At 44.9% G+C, this 20,421-nt stretch overlaps 1 protein-coding gene across 2 annotated transcripts in view; it reads left to right on the top strand.

Moving 5' to 3' along the window:
• The window catches only part of TMEFF1 (transmembrane protein with EGF like and two follistatin like domains 1), a 294,418-nt gene that overhangs the window by 117,912 nt on the left and 156,085 nt on the right, over window positions 1-20,421 (top strand). For both annotated transcript variants that reach the window (XM_075585974.1, XM_075585973.1), the window contains exons 2-3: window positions 8,590-8,702; window positions 18,895-19,024. In XM_075585974.1, the coding sequence (XP_075442089.1) occupies window positions 8,590-8,702; window positions 18,895-19,024 (243 nt within the window). The remainder of the gene's footprint in view (window positions 1-8,589; window positions 8,703-18,894; window positions 19,025-20,421) is intronic.

Raw genomic sequence — 20,421 nt, 5'->3', positions numbered from 1 at the left:
ACACCTTAAGGCAGCTGTGTGCAAACTGGGGGGCAGATTAACTGCGGGGGGGCACGGGGTTTACAGAGGCCCCACGTGCTTCCTGAAGGCACTTAAATGAAATGCCGGGGAAGCAGCGAAGGCCTCTGTAGACCTAACTTACCTTGGTTCAGCCGGCATCTGGAGACGCGTCGCCATGGCAATGCGTCATCAAATGAAGCCGCGGGGTCATGTGACGTTGAGTTGCTATGGCAACGTGACATCTTGACGCCCAGACGCCGGGAACCACGGTAAGGAGGGAGGGGGCACGTGGAGAGCAGGACAGCTGGCAGGGAGCGCAGGGGAAACAGATTGCACTCACCTGTCTTAAGTCATAAATCACATACTGCACAGGGGGGAGGGATAGGCTTCAGTCAGATACATTCCAAGATGCACTGTTTTTAAGTAAAAACCTTTCTTGCTTTATCCATTGTAACATCTCCGGAAGAAGAGATCAGTGTATCTCGAAAACTCGCACAAATAAAAGCATTTCGTTGGCCACAGAACGATATCGTCTTTTCGTTTTTATTATATATATACACACACACACACACACACACACACACACACATATAAAAGGTCAAGGTGTCAGCACTATCTCTATCAGTCAGCAAAGTGTCCTTGGGACCAATCAGTGTGGTTAAGGAGCGTCTGGCAAGCGTAGCTACGATGAAGGACTGTTGAAACCAGCGCTAGAAGCAGAGAATAATTTAAAACACAGTTTTAATAGTCTCATAACAACTATTAAAAATATTTTTAAGATAATTCTCTGCTTCCACTGCTGGTTGAAACAGTCTTTGATTGTTGTTACGTTTTTCTTCATTATATATATATATAATTATATATATATATATATATATATATATATATATATATATATATATATATATATATATATATATAATTTTGCTTTAGGAGTATATTTAGAGAATACATACGAGTATAAACATTTATTTTAACACAGATTTCCTTAGAATAAATGTTTGAGTTACGACTGCTCCTTGTGTCAACATCAGACTTCTTGAGTACCTTGTTTCCTAGTAATGGCTGCTACATGATATACTGTACTGATTGTGATTTTGTTTAGAGGTTTCCTTCTTCCTGTAACATCTTTACTTTGGTTCTAGGAACAATTTCCCTTCGTCTTTTATTCATTTCTTATTTTAATCACATACCAGCTTCTCATGGCATAACAACAAGAAAGCACTGTAAAGCCTCCGGCGTCATTCATTTAGTTTAGCATTGTGTAATACTCCATGCTAGCATCGTAAACTTGCCACATCCCTTCTCAGTGAATTCATCTGTTCTGGGTCAAAACACGCATGCTGCTTAAGAGCAAAAATATAAAATTAACAGGGGTCTTGACTTTTTTTTTTTTGCCTCAAAGGACATTTACAATTTGAATGCTGTAAAGCGTGCTTTTAAAAATGTCAACGAAATTTAGCAGCGAATTCTATACAGTAGTTCACAGAACATGGAACAGTTTAGAAGAGTGAGCAGATGCGCTGTAAGAAGAGATGCAATAGGAGCTGAAGGAGTTTGATTAGCAATAAATAATTGCTCTTTTATGGACCAAATAATGCAAACCTTTTGAAATGTGTTATGTAATCATTAAACAAACACATTATTATATTGTATTTCAGTTTGCATTTTCTTATTGTCAGTAAACAACTGCATGCTTTAATCATACCTTACAGTATATAGCCATAGAACTTATATATTCTCTTGAAAAGGGGTCATTTAGTTTAACCCTTTGGCCAAAGCGTCGTAAGCCTGTGAGCCACATCAAGGCACCCTGCTCACAGGTCCTAACACTACCAGATCAAATACTAATACACCTATACTAGGATTAAAATTCTCATTTACCTCTATTAGGAGGGAGAAGGACCAACATTGGATCTATATTCAGTAAAATGAAAGAGACCTGTTAACTAGGGCAGTGGGGATGGGTGAGTTTGACACCTGGGAGAGGCCACTAACCTCCAACAGCTGAGACCAGCTGACAAGTTAAACAACCCCACACAGAACCCCAATAAGCTCATTTTGGGAACCCCTGAGCCCCCACAAATATATATATATATGTATATAAGTGTCAAAAAGGAGCGCTACTGAGCGTGACGGATGCATAAAACAAAGAACAAAAAAGCCCAATGCCACTTCCAATATGACAAAAATACACGGTAAAATACTTATATTTTCTGTTGAAAAAGGGTAATTTACTGTAGTTTAACCCTTTGGCCAGCAATATCAAATATCTGATATATCCGTATTTAAAAACTGATGACAAGTTCAGCAATATGGATATTTGCCAGAGATCCCTCCAACTCTTCGTAAATGAAACCGCAGAGGTAGTGTTCATGTTCTCCCACTTCTCGCACAAGTAACTGCAGCGATAGCGTTTTGTTCATACCATTGTTCTCTCCCAGTCATTTCGCGGTAAAAAAGGAACATTATACTTCATGATTGGCAGGCCAAATTTTGAGTTAATGGTCCATCGCTGAAATATTTTTCCAGATCTATTAAATCGATCAGCAAATTTTACAAAGAGATAAGAAAAGGATGAAACAAGTACTTTTTTTTAAATGTCATAAACAATCAATGACCTATGCTAAATGAGTTCAGAACATACCTCCATTTAAAATACTTTTGTTTTCCTTTGAGCCAACATTCATATATCTTTGAATGGAAAAAAAAATAATTGTAGGTCAAGAGAGGCACAAAACATTTTGGAGACTATGATTAACATCCGAAGACCTTATCCACTCCTCTATTACCATAAATATACTTAAATATGTATATATTGGTTCTTAAGCCTCTCCTCTTAGACTGTTTGGGAAATAACGTAATGTATTTGCAGGCGGGTACATTCACCTAACTAGGATGGTTGATCTAGCACAAGTCACTGAGTAGAGGTTTTTGAACCACTGGGGTAGTTTAAGAGAAATCAGTTGAATCTTTGATTGAAATTAGTTGAATGTAGTGACAGACTAGCACTGTACTGTATATGGGGTGGACTACTGTATGTTATCTCTATGTTACCGATAACAATGTTTCTTAGTATTTCAAGTTAGCAATGTAATGGTATCCTTGAACACATATACAGTAATATTTTCTTTTCATTGGGGTCTATGAATATTTTTCACATGTTATGCATTATTCTTCAGTAAGCTCTTCTTCGTTTTTTTGCAAAAACCAAAAGGGACATGAATACACAATTTATTAAAATTATTGTATAGAGAAAGAACTACTATGCTTGATAAGATGGCATTTTGCAAGTAATTTTACAGCCAGGTTGGAGATGTCTGTAAGTGCAGAGTAAAGTGCTCGGTTTGATTGAATTCACCACAAGCATGGGAACAACAATTTTTATCAAAAGAAGACTAAAAAGTCAAGATAAGACATGTCGAAGTAAGAGGGAATGTTAGCTATTCCCCATTATTTTCACTAGTCTGGAGCCTGTTGAAGAGCAACACTTGACCTTACTAGATTCCACCACCCTCCATCACCCCTCATCTCTCCCCCTCCCACTTTCTCTCCTTACTCTAGGAGAACCTTTCTCTCCCACTAACATGTTTGTTGAGACCAATTTTACCTAGGATCATATTATATTTAATAAAATAGGGCTTCTTTACACTTGATCGCAATTCCTTATCTTGCCATATGCATAGGATTGCCAGGTGTCCGGTATTAAACTGTATTTGGATACTATGTCCAGTAAAAAATTAGAGGTACTTTCCTCCCTGGACATAGTGACCTGACGCACCTTTCACCATTGAGTCCAGTATTTTTGGAGAAGCCACTTGGCAACCCTACATATGCAAGGCACAAACTACACACCTTACTCGGGTTGTATCAAAGGAGTTGGATCGTGAAAGGATTTGCCACAGCAACATCACCAGTGCCAGCTGAAGCGTCACTGTGTGTCAGAAAGGGTACGCTTGCCACAGGTTCTTCATCAGAAGCTCCAAACAGGACTGACATTCCAGGACTCTGAAGATAGATTGGTTTGTGTCTTCTTGACGCTCATTAAATGTTATCTTGCTAAGTGGGACTGCAGCTCTAATTGACATATAGATGTAACAGACCTCAGAGTTCTGCCAGATACCTCAACATTAAGGCATGCTTCCGAATATGACAGCGTCTCCATATGATTCAATGGTAATGACCAGGCAGACCTCAAAAAAGGAAGCAATTAAGGAGGCTGCATCAGTATCGGATTGTACTTTCCATTCCTCTATACTGATGTCTAGAAGATCACCCTCAGGGATGAATACATTTTTGGGGGGACTGTTCCTTTAAAAAACAAAATAGTGTGTGTGACTTATAGAATGTCTGTACAAAAATTGCGAGTGCCAGCCCTGTTATAGCATAGATTCCTGAAATGTTAACCCTACCTTTGCAATGCGTTGCAGACCCTTCTGGCAGCAAAAGGGTTAACCTAGTAAGAATTGTTATTAAAAGGCGCAATCCAAGCCGTTTTTTTATTTTCTAACATAGGACTGAAGTAAGTGGTCACATGAACTGAACCCCATTAATCTCAGTTCTGGGGACCCTTTGCTTCCCTAGATACAGGCCTCCAAAGGGAGGGTCGGTATCCTGCTAGTTTAAAGCTCCCACGTCATGTGGGCCAATAGGAAACTGACCCTGATGACGTCACGGCTTCCTATTGGCCTGCAGGCCGCAGGAGCTTTAAAAAGCGGCCTTAACGTGAACCCTGGTAGTCGAGCGGAGCTGCTACCGGCACCCTAGGTATCTCCGGAAGCAGGGGGACCCCAGAGCTGAGATTAATGGGGTTCAGCTCCAGAGACCCAATGCTTTGTAAAAATATGGGGAGAATGGGGGGGTTGGAAATGGCAAATTTGGATTGCCTCTTTAAGAATTGTTATTTAACTAGAGACACGAGATAACCAATGTTAGATGGCAAAGGCTAATTATAAGTAAATAGCAATGCTCCAGTCCTAATTCATCCTATACGATTCACATTTCATACTGAAATAATTAGTGAGCACAACTCAGACATTAATTGGCACAGCTGTGTAGAAGTGTAATGGAGATTGTAGAATGCAAACAGAAAATGTGCTTTTTATTGGACTCTTATTATTGCAGCTTGTTTATTTAAGAATGTACATTTTAGAAAATTGGACTTGGAGGAATAACACATATACGTTTTGGTTGCTGAAAGCATGGTATGCCAGGTCGTTGCATTAAATTGAACATTAAAACAATGAGATTGAATAAGTCCCTTGCTAAGGTTCTTGTTAGAATTTAACTCTACTTTGTACTTGGACATCTTGCTTGCAGTCACCTGTGCTTCTGCGGTAGTTGAAGATTCCTATTAGTCTTATAGTGTCTCAAACGTAAAGTTTTTCTATTTCACCCAGGACTCCATCATTGCAGGAACAATCAGGTTCGATCCTATTTTCAACCAGGTGGCTTTAACCTTTACAGCGCTCTTGTGACCTACCTGGCACATCATGGGCACTTGCTAATTTTCCAAGGGTAGAACGATCTTGATTGATCTGCTGGAGCGGCCAGTCAGATTCAAGCAGTAGTAGAGCCCCCTCTGCTTCCGCTCATGGCGCTGCTGGCATCATGGTATCGCTCCAGGAGCAGTCCATAACATTGAAATTCTGGACCCCCAGCACTGCAAAGGTTAATCTGTGTAAATCTCTGCAACACCAATACTGTATATACTTGTTGCCATATTTAGCATCTGGTTCTTATCAACTCTAAACGCGTTACGTGCCAGGGGGATATGCAATGTTTGCAATTGCATGCAATGCATCAAAGGCCCCTCGGGATAGGTTGGCTTCTGCCCTTGCATTGAAGGTGCATTGAAAAAGGTGCCTCTTCAATATTGTGAGAAGCATTAAAGCCCAGGTGGTAGTAAGTGATTCATTAACTTCTCCTAAACTGAGTGGAAGTAAAGGCATAATTCTCTTTGTATTAACCCCATGTTGCCCCAATCTGAACTGCAGCGAGGGGAGGAATCCTGGGCCATTTAGAACAGCTGTAATAGCAATCACGGAACCCTCGAGCCAGAGTGCATTACAAGATGTTATACTGTAGCTATCACAATATTGAATCAGAGGGATAGACGTATTGGTCCATATAAATATGGTGCTATTCCATAAGAAACCTTCTGGCTCTGGTAAACACCGTACGCCCCATTTACCTTCTCGTTCTAGCACTGGTGTCTATGGCATAGACCTACTCAGTAAATATAGGGCTATAATGTTTGAAAATGATAGAATTTGACTGTTATGCAACCAAAATATATAATGAAATGTGTTTGTGAGCATTTTCCACAGTGATGCAACTCTATCATGGCTCCTCTCAGGAACAGGGCAGCTGTCTTTTGACCATCGCTGGCTACCATAATTGCATGGTGCCCTCCTGGGAGAAAGTAATCCCTGATCTCTGCTTGCTTCGGTATATCAACTCAGTGCTGACAGAGACAAAACAGATTTGAAATGATTTGCACCCAGTGTGTTGAGTTCTTTTTTTGTAAATGGTATACTTATGATGTATATGGTCTACTTACAATTTACATGTTGTGGAACATGCAGAAACCTAGCTTGGAAGAATTTGCAGTGTCCCTCTTGTTAGAAAAGAGTGGGTTGATAGTAGGCATTCTGGATATATATTAACCTACAGATAATATGAACCTAAGTAGTAATTTGCCACCACAAGAAATGTTCCAGCGAACCCAAAATATCAGTCAGTCCATGTACCACTTTCTAAACTGAGGTACACTTGACACCTTGTGGACAGTGTAGTCATTGGGGTAATCATGATGAGGTCATCTGAGGGTAAAAAGTAATCTGAGGGTAGAAACGCGCGTGTGTGCTCTGTCAACTGGTGATGATGTGGTCTTAAAATGAAAACCCATTTGCTAGCTTTCCCTCTATCTGGCGGATGCCAGAATCAGTTGGCTTGGCATCCATTCCCATGTAACTTCTTCCTTTACTGTCCTCCGAACTGCCTTTGACTCTTGTCCTACAAACAATTACACAGTAACAGAGTTATTAAAAAAATGTTGAATCTAAAACTTCAGCTTAGTTTTTAACCCCTCTCAGTGCTATAATAAACTGCATAAACATTTGTCTGCAATGCAGGGCTTAATAGATTAAACACAGTTGTAGGGCCCCGATCCACAAAGCTCTATTAAGAGATTTTTTTTGGGGTGTACGATGGTTACAGAGGCCCCACCTGGTTCTTCCCCAAGGCAGGGTTCAGCCGGCTTCGGGCGACGCATCACCATGGCAACGCAGCATCAAATTATGCTGTGGGGTCATGTGGCGTGACCCGTGACGTGACCCACATGACCCGTGGTGTCATTTGACGCACGTCGCCATGGCAACATGGTGTCAAATGATGCCGCAGGGTCACGTGACATCACATGACCCACGGCGTCATTTGACACCGGCACACAGGTAAAGGGGGGGGAGGGCACAGCACCAGAAGTTTGTGTACCCCTGACCTAACTCACAGTCACAGTAATACTATCAATGTATTTTCAAAGGACAAAAATGTAACGTAGATTCATGTTTTCTCCTGTACAGAGAATAGTATTGATAATAACGTCCTTGAGTGATAATGATATGCAGATGAGGTGTTATAATAACATTGCATATCCACAAAAGCCCGGTATGGTTAACGTGGGGACTTAGCGTTACGTTAGTTAGGATATTCCTAAACGTTGTGTTAGTCACATTCCTAAACGTTGTGTTATTCACTATAGAGCTTGTGAAGGGCATGGATGACTGTAACACTACCGTTAGGTATGATTTAACTAACGTAGTGTTATTTTGCTTCTCCTCTCTTTCAGGGTTTGGATCTGAGAAACCCTAAAACAGACTAAATGTCACGTTATTGGAAGGCAAAGCAACTATACTACATATGACTACATTTAAGACTAAATCCAGATAGCTGACCCCAAACCCTGCCCACCAACCAAGCAAGCCACCAATCCACCTCCTTAACCCATTGTGTGGCCATAATGCTCCCACCCCTGCCCACCACAAAGACATATTAACAATTACTCAATGACCATCACATGCAATGTTTCATATGTAACCCCACCATTGTTTTACTAACTAAGACGCACTATATAAATGTGCATATAAATAAATACAATAACGTGACGTTAGGCCTGTGCTAATGATATGTAGATCGGCTGTTGTTTTTGCACAGAATTAGCTTTGAGAATACGCGTTAAACTTAGGGAATATAACGTTGGTTCCTGTTTTAGTTAACGCCGCCTTATGCGCCCTGATGTAATGGAGCTTTGTGGATCTAGCTCTCACTTTGGTTCCAACGTACAGTACTTCAAAAAAGCTTGTGTCTTCATTATACGTATTCATAATGCAATAACTTTTAGGTAATACTATCATAATAATGCTTTTTTGCCTCTTCTTTGGTACTAAAACCAACTTACTGTAAAATACTATTTTCCGTGTGTCTGGTTATATCCTGGGAAAGTAGATTTTTAATGCTAGGGTATTCTTGCATACTAGAATTTTTTTTATACAGGTTATAAATGTGGCTTTGTTTTCTATTCCATTGCAGAGCTCAACGTGAGGGAGTCTGAGGTACGGCGAGTGTGCGATGAGTCAACGTGTAAATATGGAGGCGTGTGTAAAGAAGATGGGGATGTTCTGAAATGTGCCTGCCAGTCTCAGGTAAAAAAGATGCAGTTTGTCATACTGTATGTTTTCCCTTTGACATTCAGGAGGGCAGTAGACTCTCCTCATAGTCTCAATTTGCGTTTGTACAAGGCTCTGTAACAATGAGTTCAGCAACATTTTTTTAGTCATGAAGAAAGTCAATAAACGGTCTGGTTAATTTATTCTATTTCAGAGTTCATCTACATATTACCCACAGCTTATACAAGCCTGTTCTAGTTCTAAAATGTTAACTAATCATCTACTGTATCAAATTCTCCAACTGAACCATTGACTCCAAAAACGGGGACAGAAATAAGAAACAGAAAATGACGTTTGAAAGAAATTTACTTTCACCCCCCTTTTGTAAATCTAATGCTATTATTGCCCCATTTTGCAGACTTTGATAAAGCTTTTAAATGGAAATTCCAATTTAGGGATTCCGTTTTTTCCAGTTACATTTTTTTTGTAAAATCAGTGTGTATTTCTTTTGCTTTTCCAGTATTTTCATTTCATGAAACAATCAGTGCTGATCAGTGGTACCAATGAAACCAAATTGACACGCACTTGAATGCAGTGTTTATCTTGTGCCCTTTTTACAGTGTCCATCCTCCCCTCGCATTGCTTTTGTCTTCTAGTGGTGGCCTGGCTGCTACAAGAGATTGCACACAGTAGGAGATGAGGCTTCATTTTATTTGAAACTAGCTGATATACCCGGCGTTGCCCGGGATGTAAATCCGTAATAGGTAGTATCTATATCTATATATAATAAAAGTGAATGTTGTGAGTCTGGTACTAGATGCGGTGAATCTGATTGGGCCTCAGCCTCTGGCCAATCAGATTGGTTGCTCCATGACGTCACCCAACTGCCACTCTCGTCCCCCTCGGCCTCACCACACACACACACATACACACACTCTCACTCTCACTCTCACTCTCTGTCCTCTTCTCCCCTCTCCCATCACCCTCACGGGCGCTGCCCTGCACCGGCTCCCGGACGGAGGGGAAGCGCGGCGCGGCCCTCCTGCCCCAGCCGCCAACTTCAGGCTCCTGCCCCCTCGCTCCCAACCCGGCTCCCAGACGGAGGGGAAGCACGGCGCGGCCCGGCCCTCCTGCCCCAGCCGCCAACGCTTAACTTCCCTCCCCGGCGCACACACTTCCCTCCCCGGCGCTCACTTCTCTCCGGTGGCCGCGCGGACCGGGACATGGCCGCTGGGGTCCAAGCAGCCTCCTCGGATCTGCGCCAGTTCCACTCTCCACCACCTCTCACTCCCATCGTGTGTGTGTGGAGAGGGACATTTTACTCCTGCCAACAATTTTACTCCTGCCCCCCCTTCTCCCTGCCCTTCATGCCCCCCCCTCCATGCCCTTCATGCCCCCCCCTCCCTGACCTTTACTCCCCCCTCCCTGACCTTCACGCCCCCTCCCTGCCCTTTACGCTCCCCCTCCCTGCCCTTCACGCCCCCCCCCTCCCTGCTCTTCATGCCTCCCCCTTCCCTTCACGCCCCTCCCCCCCTGCCCTTCATGCCCCCCCCTTCCTGCCCTTCACGCCCCCCTCTCCCTGCCCTTCACGCCCCCCCCTCCCTGCTCTTCACGCCACCTCCCGCCCCCCCCGCACCCTCCACCTCCCTGCCCACCCTCCTCCCTGCCCCCCCTCCTCCCTGCCCTCCCTGCCCCCCCCTCTCCCTGCCCTTCACGCACCCCCCCTCCCTGCCCTTCACGCTCCTCACCCCTGCAATCCTGGGCAACGCCGGGTATATCAGCTAGTTATATATAAATAGGGGAACATTAGGATGACTATTTGATGGAAAGGTTGTATAATGATGTTGAAAAGAAACATGGAAGAAAATGTAATACGATGTTGTTGTTTAAAAATGGTTTATTGTAAAGACACCACAGTATAATGTATATTTTGGTGACATAAGTGATGTAAAAATGGTGTGTGTCCCGCTAGGTTGTGAGCGGGTGTGAGGCGGCGAGTGGGTGTTCAGTACGGGTGGCGGATGGGTAGTGAGTGCTGGCTGTAGGTGGGGGTCCCACTAGAGTGTGAGCAGGTGTGAGGCGGAAGGGCGGGTAGGTGAAAGGCAGAGGCGGAATCGAAAGGCAGAGGCGGAAGGGTAGGCGGAAGGGTGGGCGGGCAGGTGAAAGGCAGAGGCGGAAGGGCGGGCGGGTGGGTGAAAGGCAGAGGCAGAAGGGCAGGCGGGTGAAAGGCATAGGCGGAAGGGCGGGCGGGTGAAAGGCAGAGACGGAAGGGCAGGCGGGTAAAAGGCAGAGGCGGTTGAAAGGCAGAGGCGGAAGGGTGAAAGGCAGGTGCGGGAGGGCAGGTGGGTGAAAGGCAAGGGCGGGAGGGAGGGGGGATGAAAGGCAGAGGCGGAAGGGCGGGCGGGTGAAAGGCAGAGGCGGAAGGGCAGGCGGGTGAAAGGCAGAGGCGGAAGGGCGGGCGGGTGAAAGGCAGGGGCGGAAGGGCCGGCGGGTGAAAGGCAGAGGCGGAAGGGCGGGTGGGTGGAAGGCAGAGACGGAAGGGCGGCCGGATAAAAGGCAGAGGCGGAAGGGCGGGCGGGTAAAAGGCAGAGGCGGAAAGGGCAGGCGGGCAGGTGAAAGGCAGAGGCGGTTGAAAGGCAGAGGCGGAAGGGTGAAAGGCAGGTGCGGGAGGGCAGGTGGGTGAAAGGCAGGGGCGGGAGGGTGGATGAAAGGCAGAAGCGGAAGGGCGGGTGGTGGTAGGGTGAAAGGCAGAAGCGGGAGGGCGGGCGGCAGGTGGGTGAGGGGCAGGAGGGCGGACGGCAGGGGGGGGAAGGCAGGGTCGTGTGAAGGTGGGGGGTGAGAAGACAGGGGGGAGAGAAGGCAGGGGAAGGGAGAAGGCAGGGGCGGGGAGAAGGCAGGGGGCGGGGAAAAGGCAGCGTGGGGCGGGGAGCAGGCAGCGTGGGGGCGGGGAGATGGCAGTGGGCGGGGAGAAAGCAGCGGGGGGAGAAGGCAGCGGGGGGAGAAGGCAGAGGGCGGGGGGAGAAGGCAGGGGGCGGGAGAAGGCAAGGGGGGGAGAAGGCACAGGGTTGGGTGGGGTGGGGGGAGAAGGCAGGGGGTGGGGGGGAGAAGGCAGCGGGGGGAAGAAGGCAGCGGGGGGGAGAAGGCAGGGGGTGGGGGGGAGAAGGCAGTGGGGGGAAGAAGGCAGCGGGGGGGAGAAGACAAGGGGCGGGGGAGAGAAGGCAGGGAGAAGGCAGCGGGGGGGAGAAGGCAGGGGGCGGGGGGGAGAAGGTGGGGGGGTGGGGAGAAAGCAGAGAGCGGGGGGAAGAACGCAAGGGGTGGGGGGGAGAAGGTAGGGGCGGGTTGGTGGGGAGAAGGCGGGGGGCGAGGAGAAGGCAGGGGGCGGGGGGGAGAAGGCAGGGGGCTGGGGGGGAGAAGGCAGAGGGGAGGAGAAGGCAGTGTATATGTCACTGTGTATGTCTGTCACTGTGTGTGTGTCGGGGGGGGCAAAAACGGAGCGGGGCAAAAATGGAGCTGGGGGGCAAGAACGGAGCTGGGGGGGCAAAAACAGAGCTTGGGGGAGCAAAAATGGAGCTGGGGGGCAAAACGGAGATGGGGAGGGCAAAAATGGAGCTGGGGGGGAGGGCAAAAACGGAGCTGGGGGGGAGGGCAAAAACGGAGCTGGGGGGAGGGCAAAAACGGAGCTGGGGGGAGGGCAAAAACGGAGCTGGGGGGGGCAAAAACTCACAGTCTCAGTTAAGCCTCCCCCAAGCAGCAACAGCCGACACCACAACCACCACCAGGGAGCATTTCCTCACCTCAGGCTGCAGCAGTGTGCCTGAGGGTTGGGGAGCCCTGGGTTAGAGCGCACCGGCCAATGAGAGCTGTGGGGCGGCGAGACACACGGTGGGGAGGGGGGCCGAGACACACCGGCCAATGAGAGCCATGGGAGGGCGGGCGGACCGACGGACCAATCAAATGGTCTACAGACACTCACAACCAAGATTTTCAGGTTTAAATATAGATAGATAGATAGGCTAGATGTGCAAGATTATCTCTTTTCACATATCAGTCATGCAAATCACATAAAATATTTAGGAAGCTAAAAAAGTATTTTTTTTTTAGAAACAATTTCTCAAAAGCTTGAGGTTGGTGCATTTGTACCAAAGCGATGACCTATGCCGCACCACCTAGTACAATCAATCATATAATTGCAAAGATACTTAGTTCAGGGTGCAAGTAGGAAATATTGAGCATTTTTACAAAAAGACCCAAGAGGGTCCAAAAAGATCCTACAATATGCACTCGCTGTGGATTTATCAATAATGACCATATAGCCCTAGAGATATAATATCTTGATCACTAACAGTGATAGAATTAACTAACTCATACATAACCTCCTATTCTGTTCATGTAAGGATCACAACAAAAAATATTGACGTTTTATTAAACCATCATACTGTATTAAAAATGCATGTGATTATAAACAGTGAATGAATAAAAAAAATCCTCCATGATGGTGGATTGGCTAGCTAGAGCTACTGTAAGTATGATGGTACCTGATAAGCACAAATCAAATCAGCATTTGTAGGTAATAGTCACAAGATAGGTTTGTGGGGTGAACTGCAGGCTCTGCTGATGAAATGGATAGGAATATCCTACCCTCAATACAATTAATAGGTATGTGGCTCAAATGGTCAGTAACCTCCCCGATGAAGTGTGTGCGTCATGGCGTTGGGGAATCATTTGACGTCACGACAGTCACATCCAGGAGACTTGCAACCTGAGCTTTCCTCCATATTGCCAGTATAGCGTTTTTGCGATCCATGCTACATTGTCATTTTATGTCTCAGTGCAGCTCCGTTTCATTGACGTGGTTATGTAGTATGCCCATTTGATTGTGAGTTGTAGCACACGCATTTCTATTATACATGCTCAGAAATGGCTACACTAACACATACACTATATCTATCCAGGTTGTCCTACCTAATTATTATATTGAGGGTAGGATTGGAGTGGGTTACTGCAGGGGTGCGCAAACTTTTAAAGCCGCGCCCCCCTGCCTGCTGCTCCCAGTGCTCGCACCCCCCCCTTGATGGCGTCATATAACGCCACGGGGTCATGTGACATGACCCAGCAGCGTCATTTGATGCTGCGTTGCCATGGTGACGGGTCAGATTACGCCGTGGGTCATGTGTCGTCAGGTCACGCGCATTGCGATGCCGACGCCTGACACCAAGCTTCTGAATCCTGGTAAATGTAATTGCAGAGACCTCGCGCGGTCCCCCGGCATTTAATTTAAATGCCTGGGGGAAGAGTGCAGGGCCTCTGCAAACGCCAGCGCCCCCCCCAGACAAATCTCGGCATGCCCCCTAATTTGCGCATCCCTGGGTTACTGCATCTACCCTGTGATTGTTACTAACTGATACAATGGGTCTCTGTACCAATTGCTGGTAGCTCCCTTAATCTATGTGCAAACAGGAGACACCCGCTCTCTTGTGTATATATACTGGCTACATGCTAATTCAAGCCGCAATAACGCTGATTTGCAGACACACAATTTGGTCATCTACTGGTCACAGGTGTTGTGATATGTTAGACAAATGGGGTCTGGGATTCTGTTAGGGTATTGATATTCCTATCCATTTCACCAGCAGAGTCCGCAGTTTGTCCCACATACCTATCTGCTGTCCGCAGTTTGTCCCACATACCTATCTGCTGTCCGCAGTTTGTTACACAAACCCACAGTTTGTCCCACAAACCAAGTCCACAGTTTGTCCCATTACCTACAAGTGATGATTTATATGCTTATCAGGTACCGTCATACTTAGCTCTAGCTGGCCCCCACCCCCAATCATGGAGGATTTTTTATTAATTCACTGTATATAATAACATGCATTTTTAATATGATGGTTTAATAAAACGTTATTATTTTTCGTTGTGATCCTTACATGAACAGCATAAGAGGTTGTGTATGTGTTAGTTCATTCTATCACTATCAGTGATCAAGCTATATCTCTAGGACTCATATGGTCATTATTGATAAATCCACAGCGAGTGCATATTGTAGGATCTTTTTTGACCCTCTTGGGTCTTTTTGTAATAAGCTTGGTGCATTTGTGAAGCTTGTGAGATACTGGGTTAGGTAAGTACAGGACCATCATGTCCTCTCAGAGACAGATGCCTCACACTTCTGGCTCATCAGTTGGAGCATGGATGCCGATTCTGTCTTTCTTTCATATACTAGAAATCATTTGGTCCAAAGAGCTTTTTCCTATCATATGCTTTTCTGCATTCATAGATAGTACTATTAACTCATTTGTAGTTAAATGTGCAATCTCCAAAGTGTGATTTCTTTTTTTTTAAAGTATTTTCTTTATCCGCCTAGTGTCTTTGTGAACATTACACATGCGCCTTATCATGGTTAGTGATTGCCTTACTGTCAAGAAAATCACTCTGTGCTGTGTCTGAACCCCAGGGTGTCTCCTGCTACTTGACTTATCTGGTGATGCTTCACAAGAGATCCTGAATCCAATGATATATATATATATATATATATATATATATATATATATATATATATATATATATATATATTTATTTATTTTTTAAATCAGGCTGCTACAGTGTGAGACTTTTCGACCCGTTCTTAAAAACTTAAAGATATATAGGACAAAAAAAATGAATAACAGTACAGAAGTTGTACAGTATATGATTATAAGATGGGAATAACATATGAAATATTTTTGAAGTGTTGTTACAGTATTGTGAATGTATCATTGGTGCACTTCAGCCAATGAATCTCATAATTGCACATTTAAATTCCCTCACTTCTAGAAGGGTCTGAAATGTTTTTTCACCAATGCTTTAATTAAGGGTTCAGAGGATCGGCCTTTGTTCGATTGATTTTTTTTGTTCGCCTCTATTAGAAAGCTGTTTCCCATTTGTTTTTTTGTTTTGTTCAAATCGTTCCTGTTATATAAAATTGCATGCTGCTGCATGTGGAATATAACCATGGCAGCCGACAGCTATCCATGGACCAGGACTAGAGTCTCCACTGGGGCCCGGCTGTTGAGTTATCCACTCCCCCTCTGTTGGTGGCCCAGCATGTCCCCCCTTTTCTCCCCTCTCTCTCTTACTCGCCCCTCTCATGCTCTCCCAGTGATCTCTCTCTCCCCCTTCTCTCACTATCTGTGCATTATGTCAAGTTAGTTATATGTGCATTCCTGCACTTCTGCTAGTAAAGAAAGTCAATCTGCCAGGGAGAAGGCATGTAAGTACATACAGATGTAGAACATGTTATTACTCCCGCTGGCGCGCTAGCGGCGGTGAGATAGCGCATTAGCCCCTCCACTTTCTCACAGACTCCTGCTGATTCAAAACAATGGCCACTTCTCCCGCTGCCGCTCTGTGTGTCCCGTTGCAGCACGCCAGCAGCAGTAATAATGTTGGCTGCATCTGTTTAAAGAACAAAAGAGCATTTCACATTCAGTAAATATCAGCCAACAATCTGTAGGTACCATAGAAACATAGAATTTGATGCCAGATAAGAGCCACTCGCCCCCCCCCCCCCCAGTATGCTCATTTTCCTATGCTATAAAACCTCCGACTCCATTTCATCCTTGAATTTCTTTTAAATTGATTATAGCGTTATGTCTGTCCCACATACTGCTGCGGCTAAGCTTATCCTACAGCTTGCCCGCAGTGGTTTGGGGCTTTTTTTTTTTAGCCGCCGAACTCAGCCGCATCTTGGCCGTGTGCCAGCCCCTCTCCCGTTCAGCGCTAATGGCCGCTAATCGCGCTGAACAATGGAGCTGGCGCGCCGAACAATGGAGCGCCTGCGGCGCCGAAACTAGCGCCGACAGAAATTTGAAAAAAAACGCGTCTGCCCGCACATTTGAAATACCCGCAGTGGCGGCCGCAGGAGAATAAAGGCGGCCGCCACTGTATGTTTGCATTCACTTACTTTATTAGCCCTACCACCTCTGTTGGGAGGCTAATCCATGAGTCTACTACCCTTCCCTGAGGACGTACTTGCTCACATTTCCCCTTATCCTGCCTTCCTCCAGCGTCCGAGCATGGCCTCTTGTTGTAGCAATCCTCTTTCTCTGAAATACAGACGAGACAATGAGTTTTCAGAGACTAATGGCCCATCGGATTAGCACAGCAGGGGTCCGGGCAGTCCCTGGTAATCTGATGGGCCATTAGTCAATGCAGAAATGCCTTAAACATGCCTTAAACACGACCCAGCATGTACCTGGGTCTTTTTGGCGATTGCCACTGGTTTGTGTTAGAATAACCGTCGGCACTACAGTATGGTTCCCTCCTGCACTTTGTTGAAACCCTGTATGTATTTGAAAGTTTGTATGATATCCTCCCTCTCATTTATTCCCTTAAAGTTGTACATATGAAAGACCTTCAGTTTTTCCTGATAAGTTTTGTAGACAACGCACATTTTTTGTGTCCGTCCTTCCAGAGATATGGTCACCAGAACTGAGCAGAGTACACTAGGTGATGTCTTATCAACGATCTATAAAGTGGCATTCTTACCTCTCTCTTCCTGCTGCTCATACCATTCCCCTCCTGCTGACTTTCCCTTTTGCCTTGTGACATTGTTGTATATTTGTGTTTAGCTTATTTAACATTATCTCCCCCCAGTAAATCCATGCTGCCTGGTATCTTGTAAATTGCCGGACTTCAGATATTCAGCAATTCTTTCTTTCAGCTTCAGTTTCCTCACTACTAATGTTAGGCTCACTGGCCTGCAGTTACCTGCCCATACCCTACCTCCGCTTTTGTGAAGTGGAACTAGGCTATGGTTGCTCTTCTCCATTCGTCTGAAACTACACCTATTATTAGTGACTGGTTAAATACAGTAGTTCTGATAATGGAGTTTCCAGCACACACTATCTCTTTTGATATCCCTGGATGTATCCCATCTGGCCCCATTGACTTGTCAACTTTCAGTTTTGCAAGTTCCATTAGGGCTTTATCCTCTCTAAATGGACTATTTCCTTAAAGCGGTCTTTTTAGCCTTTACAATACATGCCTCCACCGTTGAGAACCACGTTGACGTCCCCCCCCCCCCCTTGGGCTTTAACTAGCCTGCGTGACACAAAAGGTCTGTTGCTTATAATATTACACATTTTAATATTTCCCGTTGCACCTGCACTCCATTCAAAGATTTACACTCTGCCAAAGAATCCCTTAAAATATTTTCACATCTCTGAAAAGTCAGCCCTTCTAAAATCTAAAACCTTCATACTAAACCACACTGAGTGATGATCACTGGAACCTAAGTTCTCATCCATACTGACAGCTGATACATTGTCCCCATTTGTAAGTATTACGTCTAGCATTGCTTCCTTGCAGGTGGGCTCCCTCACCAATTGCTTGAGAGATGCCCCTTGCACGAAATGCAAGATGTTCCTGGTTCTGACTAAACCTGCAACCAAATGAAGAAACTTGCCACGGGTGCAGAACGCCACTGGAATCGGGCAGCTATCTAATTATATTAGTAGGAACAGGCAGCACTTACTGTACATGCACCTTTTCAAAGTTTTATTCAGTGGATCTACAGTATATATTGGTCCTTCCTTTGGTGTTGAGAAAGGTCCCAAGGCAGGACCGAAATGTTTAATATAATTAAACCTGCAACAGAGACATGCCCGTCCATATACTGTATGGCAGATTGACGTCTACCATAACGATTACCTCATTTTTATTGCCATCTTATCGATGTCCTCGATTAACACCCTGTCCAATTCTTCTTCTTACACTGGTGACAAGAAATGGGGATACTGTATGTATCAAATTATCCTTGCTGCAAATCTGGAACAAAAAAACAGCAATTGATGTATTAAACAAAGTTCGCCTACAGGATGCAATTGGGATTTTTTTATTTTTTACATTTGGTGCAGGCTTTTTTTTTTGCTTCAGTTTTGCCATATACTGTATAACCCAACCCCAACCTTCATCCCATAGGTTTACACTGGACACTAAACATAGATTTTTTTAGGCACAAGTTTCTTCTCTGTAGACATTACATTCTAATTCTTGGTGTTGGAGGCACACGGAGATAAAGTGACTTAATGATGTTCATAAACAACTAACACTGGGAAATTAAAAGGTTGTGTCAGAAACCTTCTCACCAAATAACAGGCATCACGGTTTGCATTGCAGTTGCTGTGTTTTAATGTCCGTATTTAGTTACATAATATGTTTTGACTGTTTTTTACATTCATTTTTTCAGTGCCACACAAATTACGTTCCAGTTTGTGGATCAAATGGAGACACTTACCAAAATGAATGCTTCCTGAGGAGATCTGCATGTAAGCAGCAGAAAGATTTAACAGTAGTAGCAAGAGGACCATGCTTCTCTGGTAAGAAAGATACTGTATAATATTTGAATTATGATGTACTTGGCTTTATAACTCTCTGTACCATATAAATACATCTTAAAGTAGCCATACAAGCTCTTTTTTTTTTAATGGGATTGAAGCAGGGGGTCTCCGGAGCTGAACCCTTTTAATTTCAGCTCCAGGGACCCACTGCTTCCGGAGATACTTACCTCCTTAGTGGATGCCGATAGCAGCTCTGCTCGACTACCAGGGATCACAGGGAGCTCCCGCGACCTGCGGGCCAATAGGAAGTCGTGACATCATCAGGTTCGGTTTCCTATTGGCCATGTGATGCCAATCTAGTTTAGCTGGCGCAGCTACCAGCACCTAATATGGAGGTAACTATCACTAGAAGTAGGTTGTCCCCGTAGCTGAAAGTAACTGGGTGCAGCTCCAGAGACCCCCAGTCTCAATCCTGGGGGGGGGAGGGGATAAAAAGACAAAACAAAAAGAGCTTTATTTGCTCCTTTAAATAAGCAAAGAGAGAAGGAGTGGCTCAGTGAGTAAGGACACTGACACTGTAAACAGTGATGCTCAGTTGTTATCAGGGAAACCTGGTTCAATTCCCAGTGTCAGCTTCTTGTGACTTTGGGCAAGTCACTTTATCTCCCTGAGGCTGAATGTAAACTCATCAAGCAGGGGCTGTGTCCGTCAAAAATCCTATGTGCTGCGCACCGCGCACTTTGCTGTCATTGTGAAACGCTTTGAGTTCCATTGGGACTAATAATAAAATTATTATTATTATTATTAATCAAATACTGCCCCTATTACAATAGTAATATTACAAATAGTTACGAAAACAAAAGAAAGAGAGAAAAAAAAAGATTTTTCATATTGGATTAGGTCTTGGTCGGCAAGAGCAATTCAAGAGCATCAGTTCCGGGAGATAAACCAGATCTCTGAGCAAAATGCCTCGTGTTCTCAGTGAACCAACCTTAATGGAGATACTGTCTTGCCAATGTTGCATAAAATAGGTATGGGGCCATTTGCACCCAGTTCATGATCTTTCACGCTTCTATGCAAGCCTGATTTACAAATGTAATATAAATAAATTTGAAATGTTAGACCGATATATCAAACCTAGGCTAATCTGGAGACTCAGCAACACATGTAGAGGATCAAAAAAGGCAGCCGCTCCTTAAGGGTACAGTACTCACCAGTAGGTAAAAGTAAATTTTTTTTATTAAACTACATACAGTAGAAACAGATACGATCCACAGACAGAACAAGAAAAACCTCCTCCCACGCGTTTCGAACAGCTAGTGTAAGGAGCGGCTGCCTTTTTTGATCCTCTACATGTTTTGCTACCACTTCCGGATCTGAGAGACGCCACGGAGGGAGGGTGCACCTGAAGCCAGGAGGACGCCAGGGAACGGTGA

This window comes from Ascaphus truei, chromosome 2 (assembly GCF_040206685.1).
Source record: "Ascaphus truei isolate aAscTru1 chromosome 2, aAscTru1.hap1, whole genome shotgun sequence".
NCBI lineage: Eukaryota > Metazoa > Chordata > Amphibia > Anura > Ascaphidae > Ascaphus > Ascaphus truei.
The sequence above is the reverse complement of the archived record's forward strand: the minus strand, read 5'-3'. Positions and strand labels throughout refer to the sequence as shown.